This window comes from Equus quagga, chromosome 9 (assembly GCF_021613505.1).
Source record: "Equus quagga isolate Etosha38 chromosome 9, UCLA_HA_Equagga_1.0, whole genome shotgun sequence".
NCBI classification, from domain to species: Eukaryota; Metazoa; Chordata; class Mammalia; order Perissodactyla; family Equidae; genus Equus; species Equus quagga.
In genome coordinates, this window is record NC_060275.1 from 21,118,731 (window position 1) to 21,141,841 (window position 23,111).

At 37.4% G+C, this 23,111-nt stretch overlaps 1 protein-coding gene across 16 annotated transcripts in view; it reads left to right on the forward strand.

The window, feature by feature from the left end:
• Positions 1 to 23,111, forward strand: part of TCF4 (transcription factor 4) — a 347,611-nt gene that overhangs the window by 274,572 nt on the left and 49,928 nt on the right. For all 16 annotated transcript variants that reach the window (XM_046671258.1, XM_046671255.1, XM_046671266.1 and 13 more), the window contains 2 exons: positions 18,502 to 18,607; positions 22,480 to 22,613. In XM_046671258.1, the coding sequence (XP_046527214.1) occupies positions 18,502 to 18,607; positions 22,480 to 22,613 (240 nt within the window). The remainder of the gene's footprint in view (positions 1 to 18,501; positions 18,608 to 22,479; positions 22,614 to 23,111) is intronic.

The following is a 23,111-nucleotide window of genomic DNA, read 5'->3' on the forward strand; positions in this document are numbered from 1 at the left end:
ATTTTATCCTCTGAGCTGTGTTGGAATTCATAGCAACTAGTGATTAATTGATTAGCTCTAGTCACATATTTTAATAGTGGCTATTTAGTTATTTGACTGATATTTAACGGACATATATTATAACCTCAAATCATCATGCAGTTTGACAGCTTAAGACTTAATGTTTCAACTTGCTCCTCATGCCATATTAGCTGCTTTCAAAGAGTGATGCACTGAGAAGTCTGATTTGGTGATTTAAAAAACATATATTGCTTTCTTGAAAAATATAGTATTGGAGACTCAAACCCAAATGTGGTGTCTGAGCTGTGAGCCTGTCTTAGAACATGTTTTGGGTCACTTACCAGCAGCTGTGCTGGAGAGATATTTGATTTGAGAAGACTTTTTGAATCTTCTCAGCCCTAACACCACTCAGATTTTGAAATGGGAAAATGGAAAAGAGTTTTAGGGACGAGAGATATCTCAATTTTGAAAGGTGGCGTAGGGAGGAATCTTTCCATCCCCGTCAGATTAACCAACATTCCTAATCTGTGCACCCAACAGAGGACAAAGGATCTGATGGGAAATGTGGGTTTATATTTTCAAGACACACGACAGAAGCAGGAGATAGTGTTAGATACCAGCTCTATGCTTCTTGCCCAGCATTAATTTGGTTTTTGGACTGAAATTTAGGAAAGTTTGCAGAGAAGGCAACCTTTTTTTATACACAATTTCTTTTTTTAAAAAAATTCACTGCTAGTAAAATCTGATTCAGTCTTCTAAAATATTATTACATTCTCTAGTATCTTTTAAAATGATTGAATTTATGTAGATGCCAATGATGCTAAAAGATGAAAAGCTCTCCTGCAGATGCTTAATATATGGGCTTAATCCTTATGAAAGGAAAAGGAAACCTGTTTTGTCAAAAGTCTGAATATAGAGATCCTCGAATTAACTTGGTCCTTGGAAGTACGAAAAATTACTTGTGTTCTTTTCTTTAGTTTGTAGTTACTCACATATGGAGAAATATTTATAAAATTGTTATTATTTTTTTAGGGTGTACAAATCACTATCGGATCACACCTGAATCAGAGTTACTTTCATAAATTGAGGAACGAGGATGCCTATGAAATCCCTAGTGGGATGAAAAATTGTGCTCATTTTCTCAGGACTCTTCTGGAAAGATGATAACTACTTTCCTTTCTCTAGATGCACAACCCCCTGCCCCAGATACCATGTTGCAGAATGCATTCACTTATCTTTGAAGCTGATCACCTCTCTTTAGGGTCTGTTCTTGTTCATACATTGCAAATATGCACTTTTATGTCCACAAGGAAGACATTAGGACCATCGAGAAGGGCAATGTCAGTTAGGAGCAGGAAAATACACAGTCTGCCAACTTTAGAGTTGTACTCAGACTTCACACCATCTACCTTTTGCACAAGATTTGAACCTTGGAGGAAAAAATATTGGGGGTTCTGATGAGGTTTTTTTCTTTTTATTATTTGCAAATCATAGCTTCCTGATCCTAAGGAAAAAAAAAACCTCAAAGGAAAGGCTCACCAGCCTTCCTGGACATCAAATAGTTCGTACAAAACAACATTCTGATGACTTGCATGTAAATAAATCAGAAACATATGAATTAAACTTCTCTCGAAATTCATATGGGTTGAAAAAGAGAGAGAAGTGCTGAGAAAATGTGTTTTGGGTTTTGCTGAGCCCATGACATTTGAAAAATAGTCTGAGACATTGAGCAAACACAAAGCATGGCTTGGCTTACCAACTCCTGAGATTAACCTCCCGGTTCAATGGCAAATCAGTTTACCATGTGCCTAAATACGAGCCACCTTTGTGTGTTCCCTCACACTTAATTACTTGCAGTTTAAATTTTTTCTATTAGAAGCTCAAAAAATAGCATCACATTTCAAGGAAATGCAAATCTTAGCATCTTCTCACCCAGTTGGTTCACGTCAGACTATTTTAGAAAATACCACAGGTCATTTCACCTTTGGAACAGTCATAGTGGTACAGCCATGTTTGGTGTGACTTGCATGTAACAGGAGAAAAGCGTCATTATTAAGAAACTGGCCTGAAGTTGATGCAGCCCATTAACAAAGCGATAAACCACCAAAGGTGAAAACCTCATGAAGATGAGCAGTACCCTCTCATGGCATTACGGTGGGAGCCCTGCCATACGCCAAGCTCAGATCATGATGTAAGAGTTCCTGCTCCATTTCACTGCTGCGCTCTGTGGGCTTGTAGGCAGTGGAAGTTTGCTTTCCTTTCCCACATTGCACTGAAGAGAGCTAACATTTGGGATTCTAAGTCCTGGGACAATGGCAAAGTCCTGAGAGCCCTCATATCCTTTCTCCTTGATATCTTGTTCCTCAGCATCTGGCTTTAAGTCCAGGAGCAGAACACAGGGGAATTTAGGAAACTAAAACAGCCAGAGCTTCAGGCTCCTCCCACTGAAGGTAAGTTATTGACATGCACTTGGACGGCATCCTATATCTGTTCAATCTTTGAACAGCACTGTCACCTGAGATGATCACTTTGAAGTTATGGAGAGGTGGTAGATTTCATCTTTCCTATTTAGGGAAGAATTATTTTGGTTGTTTGAAAACTCATTTTAATGTACTTTTCCTAACTCCTTCATTGAAGTAGTGGTAAGAAGCTTGAATGACCACTATGAGTCAGGTGCTAGAATATAGCTCTGAACAAGACAGACATGAGAAAGACAAGTAAACTGACAGCTGCATTTAATCTGATAACACATTGATGGGGGAGTACAAGCTGCTATAGGTAGACACAGGAAGGGCACCTATCCCGCATTTGGCCTGGAGGAAGTGAGATCCAAGAATGAATGGGAATTAAGCAGGCAAAATGCAAGAGTAATAACTGGATCAAGGGAGAGAATGGTATATACCGTTATCCGAAAGTAGTTCAGGATGGCTAGAGCTCATGGTGCAAAAGGATAATAGTAAGAGATGGGACTGAAAAGATAAACAGTGGCCACATCATAAAGTGCCTTGTGAGCTCTATTATAAGGAGTTTAGATTTTATCGTGAATGTAATGAGGAGCCCTTCAAATGAGTATGCCCAAGAGGTAATTGAATTTAAAAGTCCATGGGGATAGGAGGAACACCAGGAAAAGATAGTCACAGAAGCCAAGGAAAGCAGATCTGCCTAGATGGAGGAAATAGTCAACAGTGTCAGATGTTGCTGAGAGATAAAAGTAACATTTGGCTGCAGCATCCAGGGGCTCTTGAGCAGTTTCATTGGAATAGTGGGTGTGGAAGGAAGGTAAAGAAGTGGAGACAGGGCATGGCAAGATGCTTTTCCATCATCGTCATCATCCTCCTCACTGGAAAATGAGTGTCAAGCATCTTATCTACCAGACAGAGAGGGTGAGAGAAAGAATGAAACACACCCCCCCAGGGGATTGGAGCATATTTGAGAAAATAGACCATAAATATAAAACAGAAGACGGCAACACATCTAGAAGACATGCAAAGGGCAAAATGAGCCATACAGACCAATCAGATGAAGTGGAACCTGAACAGATCCATGAAAGAATAGGAGGAATTAGATGGCAGATGAAAAGGGGGAGTTTTTTAAGTGGTGAGCGCAGCTTGAGTGCATTCTGTGTTACGCCTCCTTATCACAGTCCAGTTTGTTTTTGAGTTCCCATCAAATCAAAATAGTAAAAAACACCATCAAAGGCGATGTGTGGTCTTAACCTGCCTGTGATTTCTGTTTGTTTCTCAATCTTTTTTGGAAAATTACAGTCATAGTCCGACTCTGTTTGTTGTAGTTTCAGGCAATCTTTATTTTTAAAATCTGGACACAGAAACTAAGGAACAGATATCACAAATATAGCAAGTTAGAGATACTCGTAAATTCTACATGGATGAGTTCCTTGAGAAATTTTACACATCCAATACTGGACATCTGTGGAATTGCAATATGGTATCTTTCACTTATGTGTTGTCTCCATATGACATCTTCTTCCTGGTGTGAGGCCAGAGGTTCACCCTCAAGTAGAATACTTTAAAGAAGCCATTCGTGAGGCTTCAGAGGACAGTTTTTCTCAACAAAGATACCTGCTGTATACTTCTGTAAGGCACTTCAACACTAAAAATCTACTGTGTAAACTTTGTAAGTGAAGGAAAGAATTGGTCCTCTTTTACTTGGGCTGTTTCCTTTGTCTGTTTAGTAAGTATTTATTGGGCCCCTGCTGTGGGCAAGCCATTGTATTGAAAGTGCTCTGTCATACTTTCTGCCCCTAAGGAGCCCATAGTATTTTACGGGAGATAAGACCTGCATACCTGATAAAAGTTACAACTTTCTAGAGTAAAATGCTGGGAAAGTTTAGAAGATGAAATATATGTGATTAAAACTTACTGAGCTCATTCTTTCCTGAAAGTCTTTTGGTTGATAATCCTGTCAATAATATATTAACACCGCTAGCACTCATTCCTATTTGTACGTGTTAGAAGACAGCGCTGAATAGGTGGTCCACACATCACGAAGTTTTCCGTTAAAGGATACAGACTCATCACTCCGGAAAATATTTTAGGCATCGTTAGGGTGCAGAACATGCCATACAAGTTAGATACTTTGATGTCCATACTTTTTCAAGGTGTTTTCACAGTGCATGATCTTGTTTATTTGTACCACATCTGCATGTAGCGGCAGATGTTATGAGCTATATTTCCCAAACAAATATCGTAAGATTGAGAGAGAGGATAAATGACCTACCTGTGGTCAATTAATTAATGATAGAATCAAAACTCAAAAGATGGTTTCCTGCTCCTTAGAGCACGTTAGGGCCCATTATCTATAGCTGATTAGCTCACTTAAGACATCTTAGCAGTGAGGGAGAATCACAAGTTTCCTTCCTTGGTAAGTGAAAAGCAGTGAATTTGCTAACAAAGGGGTCGTGGGTGACTTTGGTGAGAGAGCAGTTTTTGCTTCAGTGAAAGGGCAGCCTCTTCTAATAAGGGCTACATTATTTACCTGAATTTTCCATCTAGCAACTGACGACAAGGCTTACTGCTTAAGAAATATGGCCCATTGTTGGTCCTCTCTACTACTGGAATACGATCTCCCTACAGATGGGCCCTTGCTAATATTTATGAAGGACAACACATAAGTTATGAGTCTGCTACAGTGTTTTGTTTCGTTTTGTTTTAATTGAGGTGAAATTTACATAACATAAAATTAACCATTTTAGAGTGAACAATTCAGTGGTATTTGGTGCATTCAAATTGTTGAGCAACCACCAAATCTGTTTAGGTCCAAAACATTTTCATCACCCCTAAAGGAAACCGCATACCCATCAAGCAGTTTCTTCCTGTCCCCCTCCTGCTGTGTTTTATAAACCTTTAATTTTATCATATACACAAGCATGCGCGTGCACACACACACACACACACACATGTTATACACACTATCTAGAGATTAGAAAGTTCTAGACAGAGGACCTGATGTGTCCTATTTATGTAAGCAAAGAACTATATATTTGATGGCTGTGTCTCCATCAGGAAGAGGAGGAAACGGAAACATCCCTTGCTTCTTTTTAACCTTTCTGTATATTCCTCTTAAGTTCTCACTAGATACGAATTTATCAAGGAAGAAAAAAGAAATTCTGAGCCTTTTATTATGTAAAACTGCTGTGTTCCTCTTCGTGTAAAAACATTTTCTCGTTAATTTCATCAACACTGAGAATTTTAAACTGCTTCCCTTATCTTAATATTAAGCAGTCATCTGGATTTTACATTTCTGTTCTGACGATTCAAACTGATTGAACCAAGTAACTTAGTTATCAAAGATTTTATTTCTTGGAAAGAAATCAAAGGTGCATTCTTACTGTAATTTTTATTGTTAAAGAAATGACTGTTGTTTTTATTTATACCCTTCTTATTCCAGAAGAATATTCGAGGTAGCCAGTAGCAGATCGTTAAACTATATATCTTTAAAATTAAGAAAAATTAGATCAAATGAAAGAAATGTCTGAAATTTAAATATTTGAAAAGTTAACTTAGTTACGTTTTAAATGTTCCTGAAGATATGAACTGTTTATTTTGGTTACTTGTTCTTCTGTTGTCCAGTCCCATTTCAAGAATATTATTGCGCTTTATTAATTCCTCACCTCCTTTAAGAAGTTTTCTTTGAATAACCGTCTTCTAATGGGATAATTCCCCTTACATTGTTTTTTGCATAAGCATTTTGTACAAAATTCTACTCCCCTTTTCATACATTTTCTAGTTGCTTGTTACACATCTGAACTCTCTCAACTAGCTCCTGATGAAAATTCTGGCTTCCTTATTTTATTTTATTTCTTACTTTTTTTGTTTGTTTATTTATTTATTTAATGTACTAAAGCACTAGCCATGTGCTAACTAGAAGCTCTGCTCTATGGGTTAAATCAGTGATATTCTTGACCAATTTTACCTGAAAGTTTGCCCTGGGCATGGGGGAGGGGCAGGTGTTTCAATGGGTCATGGCGAGGTGGCTGATTGGACGTAGTTGTTGACAAGTGGCATACTTTTTTTTTTTTTTTTTCATTTCAGTCTGTGCCACAGAATCATACATTTGGTGATTATTTTATGCTTTTGTTTTTAGTTGAAAGCCGTTAGGGCCATATGTTTTGACAGAAAAAAGATAATTCGTACTTGTTTCAGCTTTGTGAAAGGAAGGATGCGGTAATCATTTTACAGTGTACCATGGCAGTGATTCCTGTTCACAACTTTGCCAGATTGGAAACTCACTGTTCCTAACAATTGTGTTGGTAAGCAGAAGATGAAGGCATCTGTTTGAAGCCCCCAGAGTTAAGCTTGATGCTTCAAAGCACAGCACAGAGTTCATCTATAACTCTGCTTAGCATTCATTAGTAGATCTCATTTACTAATATGAATATTTGATCTCCAGATTTCTTGGATTGTAGGTGATTCGGAAGGATATTCTAATCAAGTGCTAATAATTCTGACCTGGGATTGTAGAGAAAAGACCTAGGATGTAGCCCCACTCCTGTCCTCATGGGGTCATGTGACTACTGGGAAGGGAAGGCACTTACCCTGTCCTGGCCTCTCTTTCCTAGTGTATAAGATGGGGGAGATGGTTGATCGCTTGGATAGGCCATCTATTGCAAAGTGATTATTAAATAAGGTAGTGGATGCAGAAAGTCTTTGTAATTTAAAATACGGTGAAGATACAAACTTTTTATAATGATTAATCATAGAATTTTACCAAATTTCCTTTTATACAATTAAGTTCAAGGTCAAAGAAGGTATATAGAGTAGGACATATCCCATTTTGTGAATTGTTTCTTTGAGTATTCCTCTTGTCTATTCAATATCTCTTAAGATCTTGGTCTCGCTATCATTTCATGGGTCTCTGCTCTTGAGAGTGTCTTTCTGCTTTTGTCCAGCACAACTTTCTTCCTAATCCCTCTTGCTTCCTGGGAAGGAATATGTGTATTTAGGAATGATGACTCTGGCTATCTGTTATCATTATGTACAAACAAGCACTAAAGACACTTGGGATTGAAGGAGTAAGAATGGCACGTTTAGGGTTGCACAAGGTCAAACTATAAAGTAATCATCATTTTTCTTTGGTGCTGCTTTCCCTTCTTGTAGAGCCTTCTTTGTACTCTCATCCTTTCTCCATTTTCCTCTCATTCTTAAAAGTTAATTCTTGGGAAAAGATCTGACGCCTCATCGCATCAAAGTGCAGTAACGGCTAACAGACTGTAGCAGTATTTCCCAGGATGGGGGATCATTGGAGATATGTTGAAAAGTGGTTTTGTGTCCATGAAATTTCTTCCAGGACGTAGGTTTCACCCCTCGCAGTAAAGTACATTGACTAAGGTCTGCAGCGATGAAATTAATTTGTGTACCTCAATGGTGCCCAAACTTCTTTGAGCTTAGATCCCTTTTTAAAAGACACGCCTGTTAACATGCAGTGAAGGATGTCAGCTCTAGGCTTCAGGTATCAAGCTATGGACTTGAGTTCAAAGGGAAGAGGGTGGGGAAAGGTATTCTTAGACCCCTGAAATATGGACCATTATAGGTAATTGTGTCCACCTTCTGAAGAAAGCTCAGCCCTAAAACACATCAAGAGGTGAAATGCATGAAAATCTTGTTTTTGCAGAACCAATGAATGTTCATCTTTCTCTGTGTTATGATGTTATTCTTAGTTTGATGTGTTTCTTGTGTGTGATATATTTATTCGTTCATGCATGTATGCACTTAGTAACCACTTGAGCCTTTTCTGTTTCCGTTGATACACACACACACACACACACACAGTACACCTGCACATTTTTTTCTTAATTCCTTTTTATTATTGTTTCTGCAGTTGACTGTCTTCAGCAGACCTTCTTAGCATTCAATAGGGTATAGAAGAAACAACAATAATCAGCATTGGAACAAACCTAAAATTAATTTCTCTGTTATTATAGAATCATAGAATTTGTTTTCATTTGGAAGACATGCTGCCCTCACTTAAGTGATGAAATAATACCTTCAGAGGTCACAAAGCTATTTATTGGCAGATATAACCAACACTATTTTGATGTTCCAACACCTCCTAATGAAACTGTAGTTGTCTTCTAAGAAAAGCAAATAATTGGTTCCCGAAGAGGAAAAAACAGGGTTGAGTTGGTAGATGACCCATTAGAAAAAATTGACAATCATGAATTTGATGTGATAGCTGTAGATAGAGATAGAAATAATTTAGTTACATCTGCTTAAGATTTAAGATAACTAGAAATAATGATAATTAATCAAAGTAATGTAGCATTCTTCTTAACATTACCTCTAAGTTCTGATGAGCATTCCATAAATAAAAGCTTGGAAACAACTTAGTGGTTTAGAACGTATCAAAGAGTTGTGATGCCCTTAACATCCAAACTTTTATGTGTGTCAGTCCTGAGCCTGGTGATGAAGCCAATTCCCATGTGAATAAGGAACATAAGGACTGTTACCAGGAAGAAGTCAGGTTTCACCTGGACCAAATTTTCTGCATTAAGTGTTTCAAGAGATCTTTAGCCAGGTGTAACTTGATCAGTTTAAGTCTTTCTCAGCGAGGGCCAAGGTACTCATAGTGTTGGCAGTGGGCACTCCTGTGATATGCCACATTGAAAGTAATAGCAAACATACAGCTCTGCTCAGTTAGTGCCAAGAGCAAGCGACATGCAGGTGTAAAAATAAAAAGAAGTATTTGGAGCCAGAGGCTAGTATATAGACGGGACTATATTCACACTTCACTTGAGAGCTTTAAGTAATAATATGGTGCTTTTTATCAGTTTAGTGTCCTGGTATTTAGTCCTGGGTCTGGTTTCACCACTAAACCCCAGTGTAATTCTCAGCAGATTACTTAACCTCTTTCTGTCTTTAGTACCATTAAACAGGAGTCTTAATACCTGTTGCTTCTTTGCTCAACTTCGTGGCTGAAGACAGATGAATAGTCCTTCTTTTAGCAGCACACAAGAACCTCCTTTGTGCTCCCCTCTGAGATCATCTTGTGTTTTTCTCTTTGGGCAAAACAGCATTTTCAGGCCCTGGGCTGCTAAATGGCCAGGAAATATATGGGATCCAGGATTCTCCTAAGCTGGGTTGTGGTAGGAGGCCATGTGTATCATGGAGAGAATCCATAGTTATTAAGTTAATGTTGCAGATGAGTGATTAAAGCTCAAACTCTGAAAGAAGACTACATGATTTCAATCCCAGTTTGCCACTTAACTGGCTTTGTGACTTTGAGCAAGTTACTTACCCTCTCTGTGCCTCAGATTCCTTATCTATAAAACAGTAGGGTTAGTGTAAAGACAAGATGAGTATATGTATAATTTTTTTGCTGGAGTAGTGTCTGGCATATCATAAGTAAAGTGTTAGCTATTTTTATCATTGTCATCATTTTGTCATGCCAACTGTGACAAGAGCTTGGGGCTGGCAGGCATTGGGAGGGACCAGGTCCTTTTCCAGTTCTGGAGAGTGTTAAGCTATGATCTCATAATAAATTACTTCTTTTCTTTGTTTCTAATTGGCAACTCCCTGCATACATCACTGAGATGGTTGTAGAATAATATGTGAAAACAGCTTAAAAATCTCAAACATTCTCTATCTCTATCTAGATATCATATGTATGATTTGTGTGTGTGTGTGTGAGGAAGATTAGCCCTGAGCTAACATCTGTTGTCAGTCTTCCTCTTGTTTTTCCTCCCCAAAGCCGCAGTACATAGTTTTTTATCCTAGTTGTGAGTCCTTCTAGTTCTTCTGTGTGGGACGCCACCACAGCATGGCTTGATGAGCAGTGTGTAGGTCTGCACGCAGGATCTGAACCAGCAAACCTCAGGCCCCCGAAGCGGAGCACACCAACTTAACCCCTGCACCACTGGGCTGGCCCCTCATATGTATGATTTAATATCTGTGATATATCCATATCATAGCAGAGTGAGCCCAATCATACCTTTCCTGGCAGTTTCTCTGCCTCAGGTTTGCAATTATAACACATTGAAAATACTTCTAAAATAACAGGACACTATGTAGATTTAAATGATACTATTATACAATTAATAGTGATTCTTAGTTTTTTTTAAATTGAAGCAGAGTTTTTTTTCTTCTTTGTAAACTTATATACATGTCAAAGGCCACACAGATTCTTTTTTTTTTAGAGTTTGAAATTTGATTTAGAGATTTGAAAAATCACTAGCTATATAGGGAAGAAAACCATAAGCATGTCCTTGCCTTTTTATTTGAAGGCAAGAAAGAACAAGGCAGAGCTGCCTGCCCATAAAGAATGCCAGGTTTTTTGTAGTTCCTGGGGTGGGTGGCAAACAGGAGACACACACTTCGTAATGGGTCCAGCTCTCGTTTTTACTGTTTCACTGAGCTTGTTGCAGGCTGGGTGCGCTGGTAGAGAAATGCATTGCCTGCAGTCTGCCCATCCCTGCATGCTTATGCAACGCCTGATCCATTGTGAACCACTCAGGTCCCTGCTTCTCCTTCCTGTTGCTTTCTTTTGGGTCTTTTTGATATCTTTCACTTACAGAATTTGATTGATAAAAATACAAAGAAGGGAATTAAGATTCTTACAATTTTACTACATCTTAACACTGAAAAGGGAAATTTGGTGGCTGAGAAGGATAAAATTCTTGGCTGTAATTCATTTATAGGACTTAGCTTCAGATTTAATTTACTCATGAACAGATCATCAAAACTCGGCTGGTATTTAGAAGGATGGAAAAATTATATGTGATATTTGTGATGGGGTGTTTGGATGTGTGCTCAAAGCGACTTATGTTCTAAATATATTACATATTCAAGCAGTTTCTTTTAGGGGGATCATATACATATTCTTTTTCATATATTTTTGTGATGCGATATGGTAAAGACAGGTCATTGCTTGTTAGTGGAATAAAATATGAGTATCATATACATGAATGTTACATTTTACGCATGTTTAGATAATTGTAATTTTTTTCTCAGACTACCAATAAAGACAGTTTGAGGAGTAAAACTCTTCTTACTGGGAGTTATTTTAGGGCACTTAGAACTATTGGGTTAATTCCTCTAAAAGCTTCAAGTACTTTCGAGGGAAATAAAAACTTCACAATTTCCACAGCTTACACCTCTGAAATTTTTCCATTTATAATTAAACATGCATCTATTTGTCAATGTACTGCAACATTTATGTGTTATCTCTAAACAGATTTCCTATTTATGTGATAATAATGCAAATTGCCCTTTAACCATCACTGGGAAATGAAGTAGGGTCTCCTTCCATTAGCAAATATTCCTTGACTTGATAATACATACTGAGAATATAGCAGATGAATGATTTTTATTCCTGTAGTTTGCTTTTATTTTTGTTTTTTTTGCACACTTGAATTGTTTACTGCCTTACTGTTATATGCCCTTGAGCATTATTAACTGCCTTTAAACCTTATAATAACTCACTCAACTCTGTTACTTGAATCTGTTTATTAAGCTTTTGTGCCATTTTACTGCCCATTAGAATATTTAAGTTATAAAGTTAAAGACGACTTTAGAAGGAATGCCAAGAGGGCTGGATGAGAAGTCAGGAGCCCCAGGGTAAGTCCTTTAACCTACTCCTTTTACTCATTTGTAAAATGAGGTTGATTATTTGAGCTTCAAAAATATGATGGCAAGAGGGAGGACAAGGCAACAAGCAGAGAAGTAGCATGAGAAGGGAAGGAACATCTGTAAAGAAGTGATATAAAAAGATTAAAAAAGAAAAAGTAATAAAAATGAAGATAGAGTAGAAGAGAGGGACCCAGTTACCAATGACGTGAAAACGGATCATCAGAAAAGGTGAAAATCCGTTCAACTGTTATTGTCTAAAAAGAGTGGTCACACCTTGTCTAACTATAATTCCTTTGCCAAAGACACGAGGGGCCAAGGACAAAACTGCAGTTTAAGAGTTTCTTACCTACACACATCCAGAAACCTAGATCACAGATACTTTTCCCCAGTGTTCCACTTGGTATAATTTGCAGGAATTTTGGCAGATGGGTGTAAAAAAAGACTTTAAGAAATATGTAATAGGACAAGGGACTCTGAAAATAAGTAAAACTAAAACCTAAGTGTCCTGCCATTCGATAACATCAACATTTATTAAACACCAGTTGTGTGTGCGAGGTACCAAGGATGCCTAGAATTTGCCTCTCCCAGTAGTCCACCAGAAGAGTTCTTGCTTTTTGCAGCCTAAAGGGAACAAGAAGTCTTAAATGAGCTAGTGTTATACAGATAGCAGCTCTAACAGAGGGTGACACACATGGCCCCATAGGACTCTTCATGGACAAGCGTAACTCTAGACCAGCACTTCCAATAGAACTTTCTTCCATGGTGGGAAAGCTCTATGTCGATGATGTCCAGTATGGTAGCCAGCGACCACATGTGGCTACTGAGCACTTGAAATGTGGCTAATATGACTGAGGGACTCAATATTTAACTTTGTTTCATTTTAATTAAGCTTAATTCAAATAACCACATATTACGAATGGCTACCACATTGAACAGATATTCTGGATATGTTAAAAATAACTATAAGCAATAAGTAGCACTTACAATAAGATATAAATAACAATACTATTTGTTGAGCGCCTACAACAGATTAGGAATTATGCTTGACATATGTCATCTCTCATTCTCACAAGAATAGTCCCATTTGACAAATGAGGAAACTGAGACTCTGAGAGATAAATTGCTTTGTTATACCCTCACAACTAATTGTGAGAGCTAGAATTTGAACCCCGTTGGTCTGGCTCCAGAGCTGGGCAATTTCTACTATCCTGCCAAATCTATTTCTGTACTCTGGAGGCTGTCTCTTCTAAGAACATCATCCCTTTGCTTTCTAGATGAGCTAGCAGTATCCCTTTAACTTGGTCACATAGAACAATTACAGTGTCCCTTTTAACTCTTCTGAATGTGGAGGTATCAATGCCCCTGAGCCATTCTCTTCTCTTGCTGCGATCGTGTCCTTCAAACAATACCGTGAGAGTTGAGGGTCCAGCCCAGTTGCCTAAGTGTGAGGTGATTGCCTACCAGTATTTTTCCCCATTAGATGCTTCTCAGCATCAAAGTATTTGCCTAGGTCTGTGAACATCAATGGCACCACTGTCACAGTTTAGAATATTTGTGAAATCCCCCAAGGTCTGAGCAACTAAGTGAGCCTGGCCAGAACTTGGGCGTCTGAGGCATAATTCCGCTTTGCTCCTTTCTACTCATCTTGGAGCATACAGCAACTCTCTTTACGGGTCTGAACGTCTCAGTTACAATGTCTCAGTTATTCTGAACTGATTCTCTTTGGAAATTTTATGTTCAGATGGTACTTGCAGCATCACTAAGGGGTAAGAATGTTAAGGAATGTTAAAGGTCTACCGTGGCTGTCACCCAACCCCACTCAGTTACACACCTCTTGATACATGATCTGGACCCACTTCTCTTTAACCCCTCAGAGTTCAGCTTCTCACTTCAGGAAGCAAGTAATATTAGCATATGTTGGTTTCACTCTAAACATGGCTTATTACATTTTATTTTCTTAAAAGGTAATTATGAGACCTCACAAGAATATTTCTATAACCTATGGCCATAGTTTAGCCTCATGTTGCTAGTTAAAATACCTTTTCCTTTCTTTTTTGCCTGTTAAGAGCTAGGAATGGTTTTTTAATGGAAAGAACATAGACTGTGATGACTGGCTCAAATCCTTCTTTTCCTACTTGATAAACTTTTAATGTGGAAAGGTCGTTCAGCTTTCCTGAGTCACATTTGTCCAGATAATAAAAGCAATAGCACAATAGTAACACTATTGTCTGGTGGTTTTTGTTTACCCAGTATGTGTCAGGGATCATTCTAGTTGCCTTACACATTATACCATTTAATTCACAGAAGAACTTTGCATAACAGGTACTGAAATTCCCATTTTACAGGTAGGAATCTGAAGACCAGAGAGGTTAAAGTAATAGGTCCAAGATTACCTAGCTAATAAATAGTAGAACTGTCAGTTAGACGCGGGCCAGTTTTGGCCAATATGTTTGACCTCTCTACGATACATTAGCCCTGTGAAATAGGAACTGTTAATAATATCCATTTTGTATGACCATTATGAAGGTTAGAAATAATGTATATGGAGCTCCTAGCACAAAAACTGTTCCACAAGAGGCCCTAAACAAATGTAATCATTGTTATTTTTTAAATCTCCATAAATGGAAACTGATATGCCAAGACAGATAAAAATGAGAACATCAAAGGGAGAAGGTAGGTTATGCATGCTACTGCCTTCCTTTTGTTTGTTGGTGCGTGTGTTTGCTTGGTTTTCTTCTTTTCTAGTATGTTCTATTTGAAAGAACGTGTCATTTTGTTGCTCCTTTGATGACTCACAAAGGATAGTCAGGACATTGGATGGAACCACAAATGTACAGGAGTAATACTTCTCAAGTTACAGCAAAAATTAAATATGTAAAATGAAATCATTTTTTTATTTGTATCAGTTCAGGGTTTAGTGTTACCTGGAGAGCTTTGTTAAACTCAGAATTTCTATATGCCTGATTTTGTATGTTTTAAATTCAGGATCGTAAGAGAAAGAGAGAATGGTGCTAATTTTGAATGTTAACGATGCTTTCCTACTGGTTCTCCATGAAACTTTTATTCAACAAATATTCACTAAAAGAGCTGGAGCCTGTGAGCTTTGGTCAAGTTTTCCCATTTCCAGTTTTGCAACAAAAATTTCATCCTTCCTTAGTTACTCCTGTGGGAGGAATCAGAATGCCAAAAGTCACCTTGATCTAAGCCACCTTATCAGAGAAAAACTAAGTGGAGATTTTTGTTTCCCTTTGGACTTTTCTCATGTTTCATTGGTGGGGTCTCTTCAATACATTGAGCTACAGTTTGGGATTTTTATTTCATGTTTTTCTCGGACCAACTTTCTGGTGTTAGTTGTTAAAAATGATTCCAGCTATTTGAAGATATCTGGGATGTTTGTTATTGTTCTGTTAAATAAAACAGTATCTTATTTAACAAATGTGTAAGTCATCTATTTACCTGGAATAGTAGTAATTAAAATTAAATGGATGTGAGCTTTTATTATTTAGTTTCTCTATTAAATACTTTACTGAAACCCATACTTTGAAGTCTTTTGGTTGGGAAATTGGCAAAATTGTTGACTGAAGTAAAAATCATGAAGCAGTTCCATCCAGGTTATTAAAGATTAAAACATTAAGGATAAACCAAAGCATGAACATCACGACCACTCTGTTTTCATAAATATTGTCTTATACCTTTACCACCATTTTTAAAGAAAGTAACCATTAAATAGTGGCATATAAAGAGCAATTGATAGTTGTATATCTTGACTAAGTTGCATTTCTTAAGCAGTTGCTTTGACCATTCTATTATTGAATTTTCTTATAATTAAAGTGTGGGGGGTTGAACTAAATAAATTCTTTGATTCCTTCTACTTTAAAAAGTTCAATAGTTCTATGCAATGTTTGTTTATATAAAGAAATATATAGTGCTTACCTTAAAAATAACTTTTGAAGTAAGAAAGATGAAGTATATAAATGGAAAGGGAATAATATAGTACCTGATCCATAAATTGTGATATAAAGAAAATTTATAAAATATACAGAAATTGCCTTTTTAAAAAAAGCTGTAAACGATGGTCCATTTCTTGTTAACAAAGACTTTCATCTTATCTAAAGAGTTTTCGTTTGGCTACAATACCAGAAAATAGAAACTGTGTAGTAAAATATGTCCTAAAAACTTTATAACCCCGTAGATATTCTTTTTCATGCAGGCAGTATTTATTAATTTAAGGTTAATGATCTTACCCTCAGATTGAGCTTGATCATAATTCATAGTTAAAGTAGCTTGCTTATACATGAGCAAACTTACCAATGATTTGTCCTTATCTCCCTAAAGAAATATCAAATAATTCTACCCAAATTGGGAAAAAAGTTGAACCTCGTTAGGTCCCATTAAATGCTGTTGACATAATAATATTCATGTTTGAGGATAATATAGTAGACTATGTAATTAAAATAAAACTATGGATTATCCTAAAAGAATTGGTTTTAATTGTTTTCAAATATAAGGTGATTTAATAATTTGGGTCAGAGTTTATTTTCAGTTTTATGGTAAATATATTGATTTCTGGAATTTGAGAGTAATACATAGTATACTTAGCTTGTGTTAATACTGACAGGCCAAATAGCTGTCAGGCCGATAGCCTCTAGATATATTATAGACGTACTCATTCTGTCATTAGAATGAGATGATCTAATTTTTCAATTTCCCCTTTTCCTGGAAGGTAATGTTTTGTTTCATCTTTTTAGCCTAGTCTCGATACCTTCTCTAAATACATTTAGTACTATTCCCCAAACTGTTAGTTGTGTACTTCTCAAAAAAGTACTGGGTTTTGCCTGACAGAACTTAGGGTATTGATTTGTTTTGGAATTCCTAGCCTAAGTTTTATTCTTTGTCTCTTAAAGATACTTGAAAAAAATTTTCCCTTATTGTAAGTCCTGTGGAAATGGAAGTCAATAGCTGTTCCTACATTTAAAATGTGAAGACAATTTAAAAATAAAATTAAAAAATAAGATAGCCCATGAAATATAGGGCTGATGTCCCTCTATGACTTAGGAAAAATCCTTGTTTTCTAACGTGTGTGTTGATTTTGTGGTTTGTTTTTGTTTTGTTCAATCTCCAGGACTTCCCAATTTTCAAGGGCATCGTGGGGCATATGTAGCCTTTATTTGATGTATGTATGTGTATGCATATTTTCCCACATCTGTCTCTGTGGACCTATCCTTTGTGAAATCCTAAACCTTGTATTAATGTTTAGTTTGTGATTCATGGTGTTCTGAGAGCAATTATGTAATTTTTCTTAGGGTGTTTATTCACTGTGCACTGTAAAAAAAAAAAAGGGAGGGTGAGTTATTTTTTGGTAACCCTGCAGTCGCCTTTTTATTGGTGAATTTCTCTTTCTTTTCCTGTGACCTGTGAATATCACTGTAGGCTCACTGCCAATTTTGTGAGCTGCTGCCTGCTTCAAAATGGAGGCAGGAAGGTATCCATTTTCATCAAGAGGATGACAGTGTTTCAGTCTCTCCGACCATCTGGAGAGAGAAACTTTTGGAGCAAAAGAAAATGGGGATTTAAAAAAATTATATTCAGCAGAAAAGCCAAAGGGGGAAACCAATTAAAGTTAAACTATACCTTATGAATTTATGTTTTTCTAGTATGCTGTCTTCTTTAAAGGAAACATAAACAAGAAAATAAACAGGCTATTTTTATAAAGAACCAGTTCCCCAAGTCTCATGAGTATTAGTAAACAAATGTAAGTAAATTAGGATTTTGGCACACTTTTTAAGTTTAGTACACACACAAATATAATAAGAACTATAAATGAAGGTCCCCCCCCCCTTCATATACACACACTGATTGTTGGTGGTCTATGTAGATCCAGACTTTTAATGGACTTTTCCATGCATCTCTGCAAAAAACTGACACTATGGGAATTTAATATTCCAAGATATATTTGTCACTTTCTGTGGTCTGGATAGTGCATTCATTTTTCTCTTTGTCTCTCTCTCTCTCAAAAGTGAAAATTTTAATTGAAAGGTAGAATAGAAGGGAGAAGTTTGATGCATGTCTTCCTGTTTTTACCTTTCACGTGCTCCTGGGCCATCTATGTTTGGAAAAAAAAAAAAGATGCTTGGACTCCCAGGGCAACCCTGTGGGTATTATATACTATATTTACAACTGGACATAGTTTGCAATATTCTTGCCTGTGATTCGAAAATATTATTCACACAACTATACTCAGGAGTTTCTTGGGACTTGTTTTTCTGTATTCTGAAAGGGACAGTGTTTCTAGGTTTTATTCAGATTTAGAATGGACATGGTTGAAATTTAGCATTTGGTACCTGCTTCTTGTAAAGTAATCAACCTTGAGATGCTTGGTCAATGCAGCAGGCAAACTAAATTGGCTCTTCTCCCTCAGGTTTATGCTCCTTCAGCAAGCACTGCCGACTACAATAGGGACTCGCCAGGCTACCCTTCCTCGAAACCAGCAGCCAGCACTTTCCCTAGCTCCTTCTTCATGCAAGGTAAGATGCTGCCTCTTCTAGGGGAAATCCCCTGGACAGAGTCTTCCTGGGTCTTTCCATATCATATACGGGGCAAAAGGCTGCTGAACTGATACCCAAGAAATGGAACTCTAGGCCGGTGTAAAATATCGGAGGTCGTGCTCTTCTTAGGAACCAAATTAATTAAAAGTAAATTAATTGATTAAAACTTTACTTTTTTTTAAATTGAAGGCCCTTGAGCAATAGTGAGTTCAGGTTGGACTGGTCTGCTTCACTGAGAGCTGATGCTTCTTCGGGGATGGTCTTCCAAGACTGATCATTTTCAGTATCATCTTCACCATCCCGAAGAAGAACTTGTATGTATGTTTAGAAGTGTGCTTTGGTTCAATGTGTATTTTGAGCGTCCCTGGATTTAGCCAACTGGGAATAAATTTTCCTTATGTGTAACCCTATATAAAATTTTCAGCAACTAATTAATTTATAGGTATGAACAAGAGGCCCGTTTAAGATGAAGTGACCCACCTGAAGACTGGAATATCATTTCATTACACAGCAGAAGCTGTATCCCAACATGCTAACTGATTTAGGGTAAAAGACCCAGCTTTTTTCCTGACCAAATGTAGAAAATTACAGCTTCTTGGTGGATAAAGTGTATTTGTTCTTTTAGTTGTCCAGTCTGTTTAATTAAATGCACTTGGATGTGTGACCCATGAGCTTGTAGTCCTGCCACTAGTAGCACAGCTCCTTTCTGCTGCTTGATAAAGACTGGGATAGTTGAAATGACAGCAGCTGCTTGTAAGAATAGACTGTCCGGAGGATGCAGCTCCATCACTGATACTTACTGCCACTTATAGTCAAAATGTGATGATCTTGTACCAAGTTAATACTCTGAAATTTAGATATAGAATTTACCAAGAACCCCTGTATGTGGAACTTAACTCTTTTTGCCTTGGTGTAAAACCTTGCCTGAGTGTGCCTTGGCAAAATGCCATGGGATTTCCTTCTTCATGCTCCTCTAGGAAGGGCCATGCCAGGGAGGGGGAGTGTCCTTGCGCCAGTGAATGCCAGGGGAGCAGCCTGGTGTCTTGCTTAGATTACAGTGGACACACTCAAAATCATTCGGATTAAAAGGGATTTATTTTCTTTCCCTTCAGAGTGTTAGCTCTTTTAGGTTGTTAGTTCACATGTGAAATTCCATGGAAAATCTATAAAATTGAATCGAATGGGTCCCTTAGGAACAGAGAGTATTTGTTCCACACGTCATGGAGCTCGTGTTCACAGGGATCCTTTATCTCTGTGACCTGTCCTAGGTGTAACTCTCAAAGGGACGCAGCAGAGTATGTCACTTGAGTGCATTCTGTACCATGATGAAAGTCTTCTCCCCTTCACCTATAAACAGCAGCCAGTCTCTGGCATCAGCTTTCCCTCCTTTGTGACCAGGCAGAGAAACTGTGTTACTGGTGCTTATAGAGATTGTCAACTCAAGGGTTCGTCACTCAGAGCTGATTGAGAAAATTGACAGGATAGATTTCTTCAATCTGCCTACAGGAAGGTGGCCTGCTTAAATTGTGCACACGGCCGGGGAGATCAGGTGGATTAAAACAATAGTCTCTTCCCCATAGCAGACCATGCAAAATGTGGGGAACAGATTTGTTTTTCTGCACATGAATACCCAAAAAGCAAAGAAAAAAATTTTGAGTTGACATTTATGATGAGCACAAATAATTTGCACACATCTAATTCTATTCTTTCAAAACAACATTATGCCAAGATCATGGGATGTGATAAATATTAATTTACTGTGAAAAGCATAATTTATGTAAAATATGTATTTTTATAAGTCTGCATTGAGTAGAGTGTTCTGTGTTAACAAATCCTAAATGTATTTCCATATAGTGCATCACGTTGTCGGAGTGTTTCAGGAGACTGTTATTCAATGATATATAGTCTCAATTTATTTGTCATGTATGCCATCTATCTGAAATCTTAGTGGTCTTGAACTTCGTTTTTGAATTTAAGATGACGTTTAAACTTCCACAGTCTCAGGGCTAAATCTACAGTATATGGAATAATCACTTTTTGAGAGTCCCGTGTTTTCCCTTTGTGATCACAGAAACAGCACACCATGATCCCATTTCACACCGACTTTCTTCCTTGAGGGGTGTGTGGTGCCCTGAGAATTTAGGTCTGGAAGAAGCATGCAGTTTAGGTGAAAGGTATTCAGAGACGGTCAGGAGCATATTTTAAACTCACTACTGCGTGACTTCTTATTTTTTAACTTTAATTTCCATCTTCTAGTTAAAATTCTTAAGTTGTCAAAATCACAGACATGAGTTTGCTGACATAGTTCTAAAGAAATCTACAGATTATTCCTCTCTGTCCTGAAACTATTCCAGTTTTTCTGAACTCTCACCTCTGGATTTAAAAACTCAGTGAAAGGGGCCTGCCTGGTCGCACAGTGGTTAAGTTTGTGCACTCTGCTTCGGCGGCCAGGGGTTCACTGGCTCGGATCCCAGGCACTGGACCTACGCACCGCTTATCAAGCCAGCCTGTGGCAGGCGTCCCACATATAAAATAGAGGAAGATGATCACAGATGTTAGCTCAAGGGCAATCTTCTTCAAGCAAAAAGAGGAAGAATGGCAACAGATGTTAGTTTAGGGCCAATCTTCCTCACCAAAAAAACAAAACAAAACAAAGAAAAACCACAGTGAAAAAAAAGTTTGTGAAATATAGTGCCAGATTTAACTTGCCTATTGCCTAAATTTTCAAAAGGCCTTTATAAATAAAATGTATGGTGAATATAATCTTCTTTTCATGGAAATAATACCTGCCATACAGTGTACACCTAGTTGATGACCTGGTATATATCTGACACTCAATAATTTTTGTTAAACTATTGAAGGAGGGAAAAATTGAATAAATTCAGCAGTAACATAGATTCTGCCCCCTCGCCTACCTCTTATTTTGAGGAACCCAAACCAAACAATAGCAATCTCTGATAGTAACCCCTAGGCCAATAGGCTCAGAGAATGAAAAAAAGATCTGTAGGAATGTTTTCAAAGATGAACTTGATATTAAAAGATACTTCAGATAATTTCGATATAGTTTTAAACCTCTTTTTAACTTTGATTCTTTTTAAACTTTTTAACTTTCTAAATAGTTTATAGATAATATAAATCCAGAGGTTCTCAAAATTGACTATGACATAATATCCACCTATGATATGTGCGTGTACTCTTTGAATTGCTACCGAAGGCATAAAATAGATATAGAACTATATCCCAAAAATAAAAATTTAAAAAGAAAACAAAAACTGAGAACTATATATTTGAGAGTCCTCTTCCTATATCCCATAGTGTAATTCCAACTTTAATTCTGTCTACTATTTATCTTACATGAATGAAATCGTCTTTTCAATCTGAGATGTTTTTTATTATTACTTATTTCTTTCTATGCTTTTAAAATTTGTAAACTTATCAACTCTGTAATGTCTCAAGTATTTTATTTTCACCCAAAAATTTAGGAACAATTAAATCTTTTAGTTAGTTCTCATAGAAAAAGAGGTCAGGGGATTTGTAAGAAATGTTTTTCCTTTAGTATTAGCTACCTTGCTGATTTGACATAATTCTATGTAGAAATGTGTTCTGTTGTCCTTTTTTACAGTTGGAATTTTTACTAAGAACACTTTAACTATGTTAAATATTTATATTTGTTTGGCAATATAGAGCCACTTGGGAAAAAAATAATGATGACTATCTTCTGATGTAATCAGCTAACCAACACAAAGATGAATACACACCAGGCAGTCATTTTCGAGTATGTGAAAAAACCCTTTTCTATAAGGCGAGGCTGAATGCCTCAGAAAAGTCATGGTTTTTTTTGTCCTTTACAGATGGCCATCACAGCAGTGACCCTTGGAGCTCCTCCAGTGGGATGAATCAGCCTGGCTACGGAGGAATGTTGGGCAATTCTTCTCATATTCCACAGTCTAGCAGCTACTGCAGCCTGCATCCACACGAGCGTTTGGTAAGGCAGATTTACTTGGTAATGGGGAGAACACAGCCACTTTATTAAATCTCATCCTCTGTCTTTCTATGCGTGTACACAAGGACTCTGTAAATGAATATAAAAATGGTACACAACATTATTCTTACAGTTGTATTGTTTCCGTGATCAAAGACATAACTAAATCAGACCACCTTTGTAAGCCCTTCCAGATTCTTTTTGTCTTTGCTCTTCTGTTTATCGTGTTTTGCTCTGTACTTTATCACCATGTCAGCTCCCTTTGGTGCATAAATACACACTATTTGAGTTGCAGAATCTCAACTACGGCGGTTCCTTGTTGTATTTTTGCTGTGTGTAGTTTTGAAGGATATACTGCAGGGGGCAGAGTGGAGTGACAGTGAGTAGACTTTGAGGGTGGGTGATGTGCGTCACCCACAGGCGTTTCCATTTCCCCTTGAGTGGCTCTTGTTGCTGGCACAGCTTTGAGTTGGTGTGCCACACCCGAAGGAAGGAGCTCAT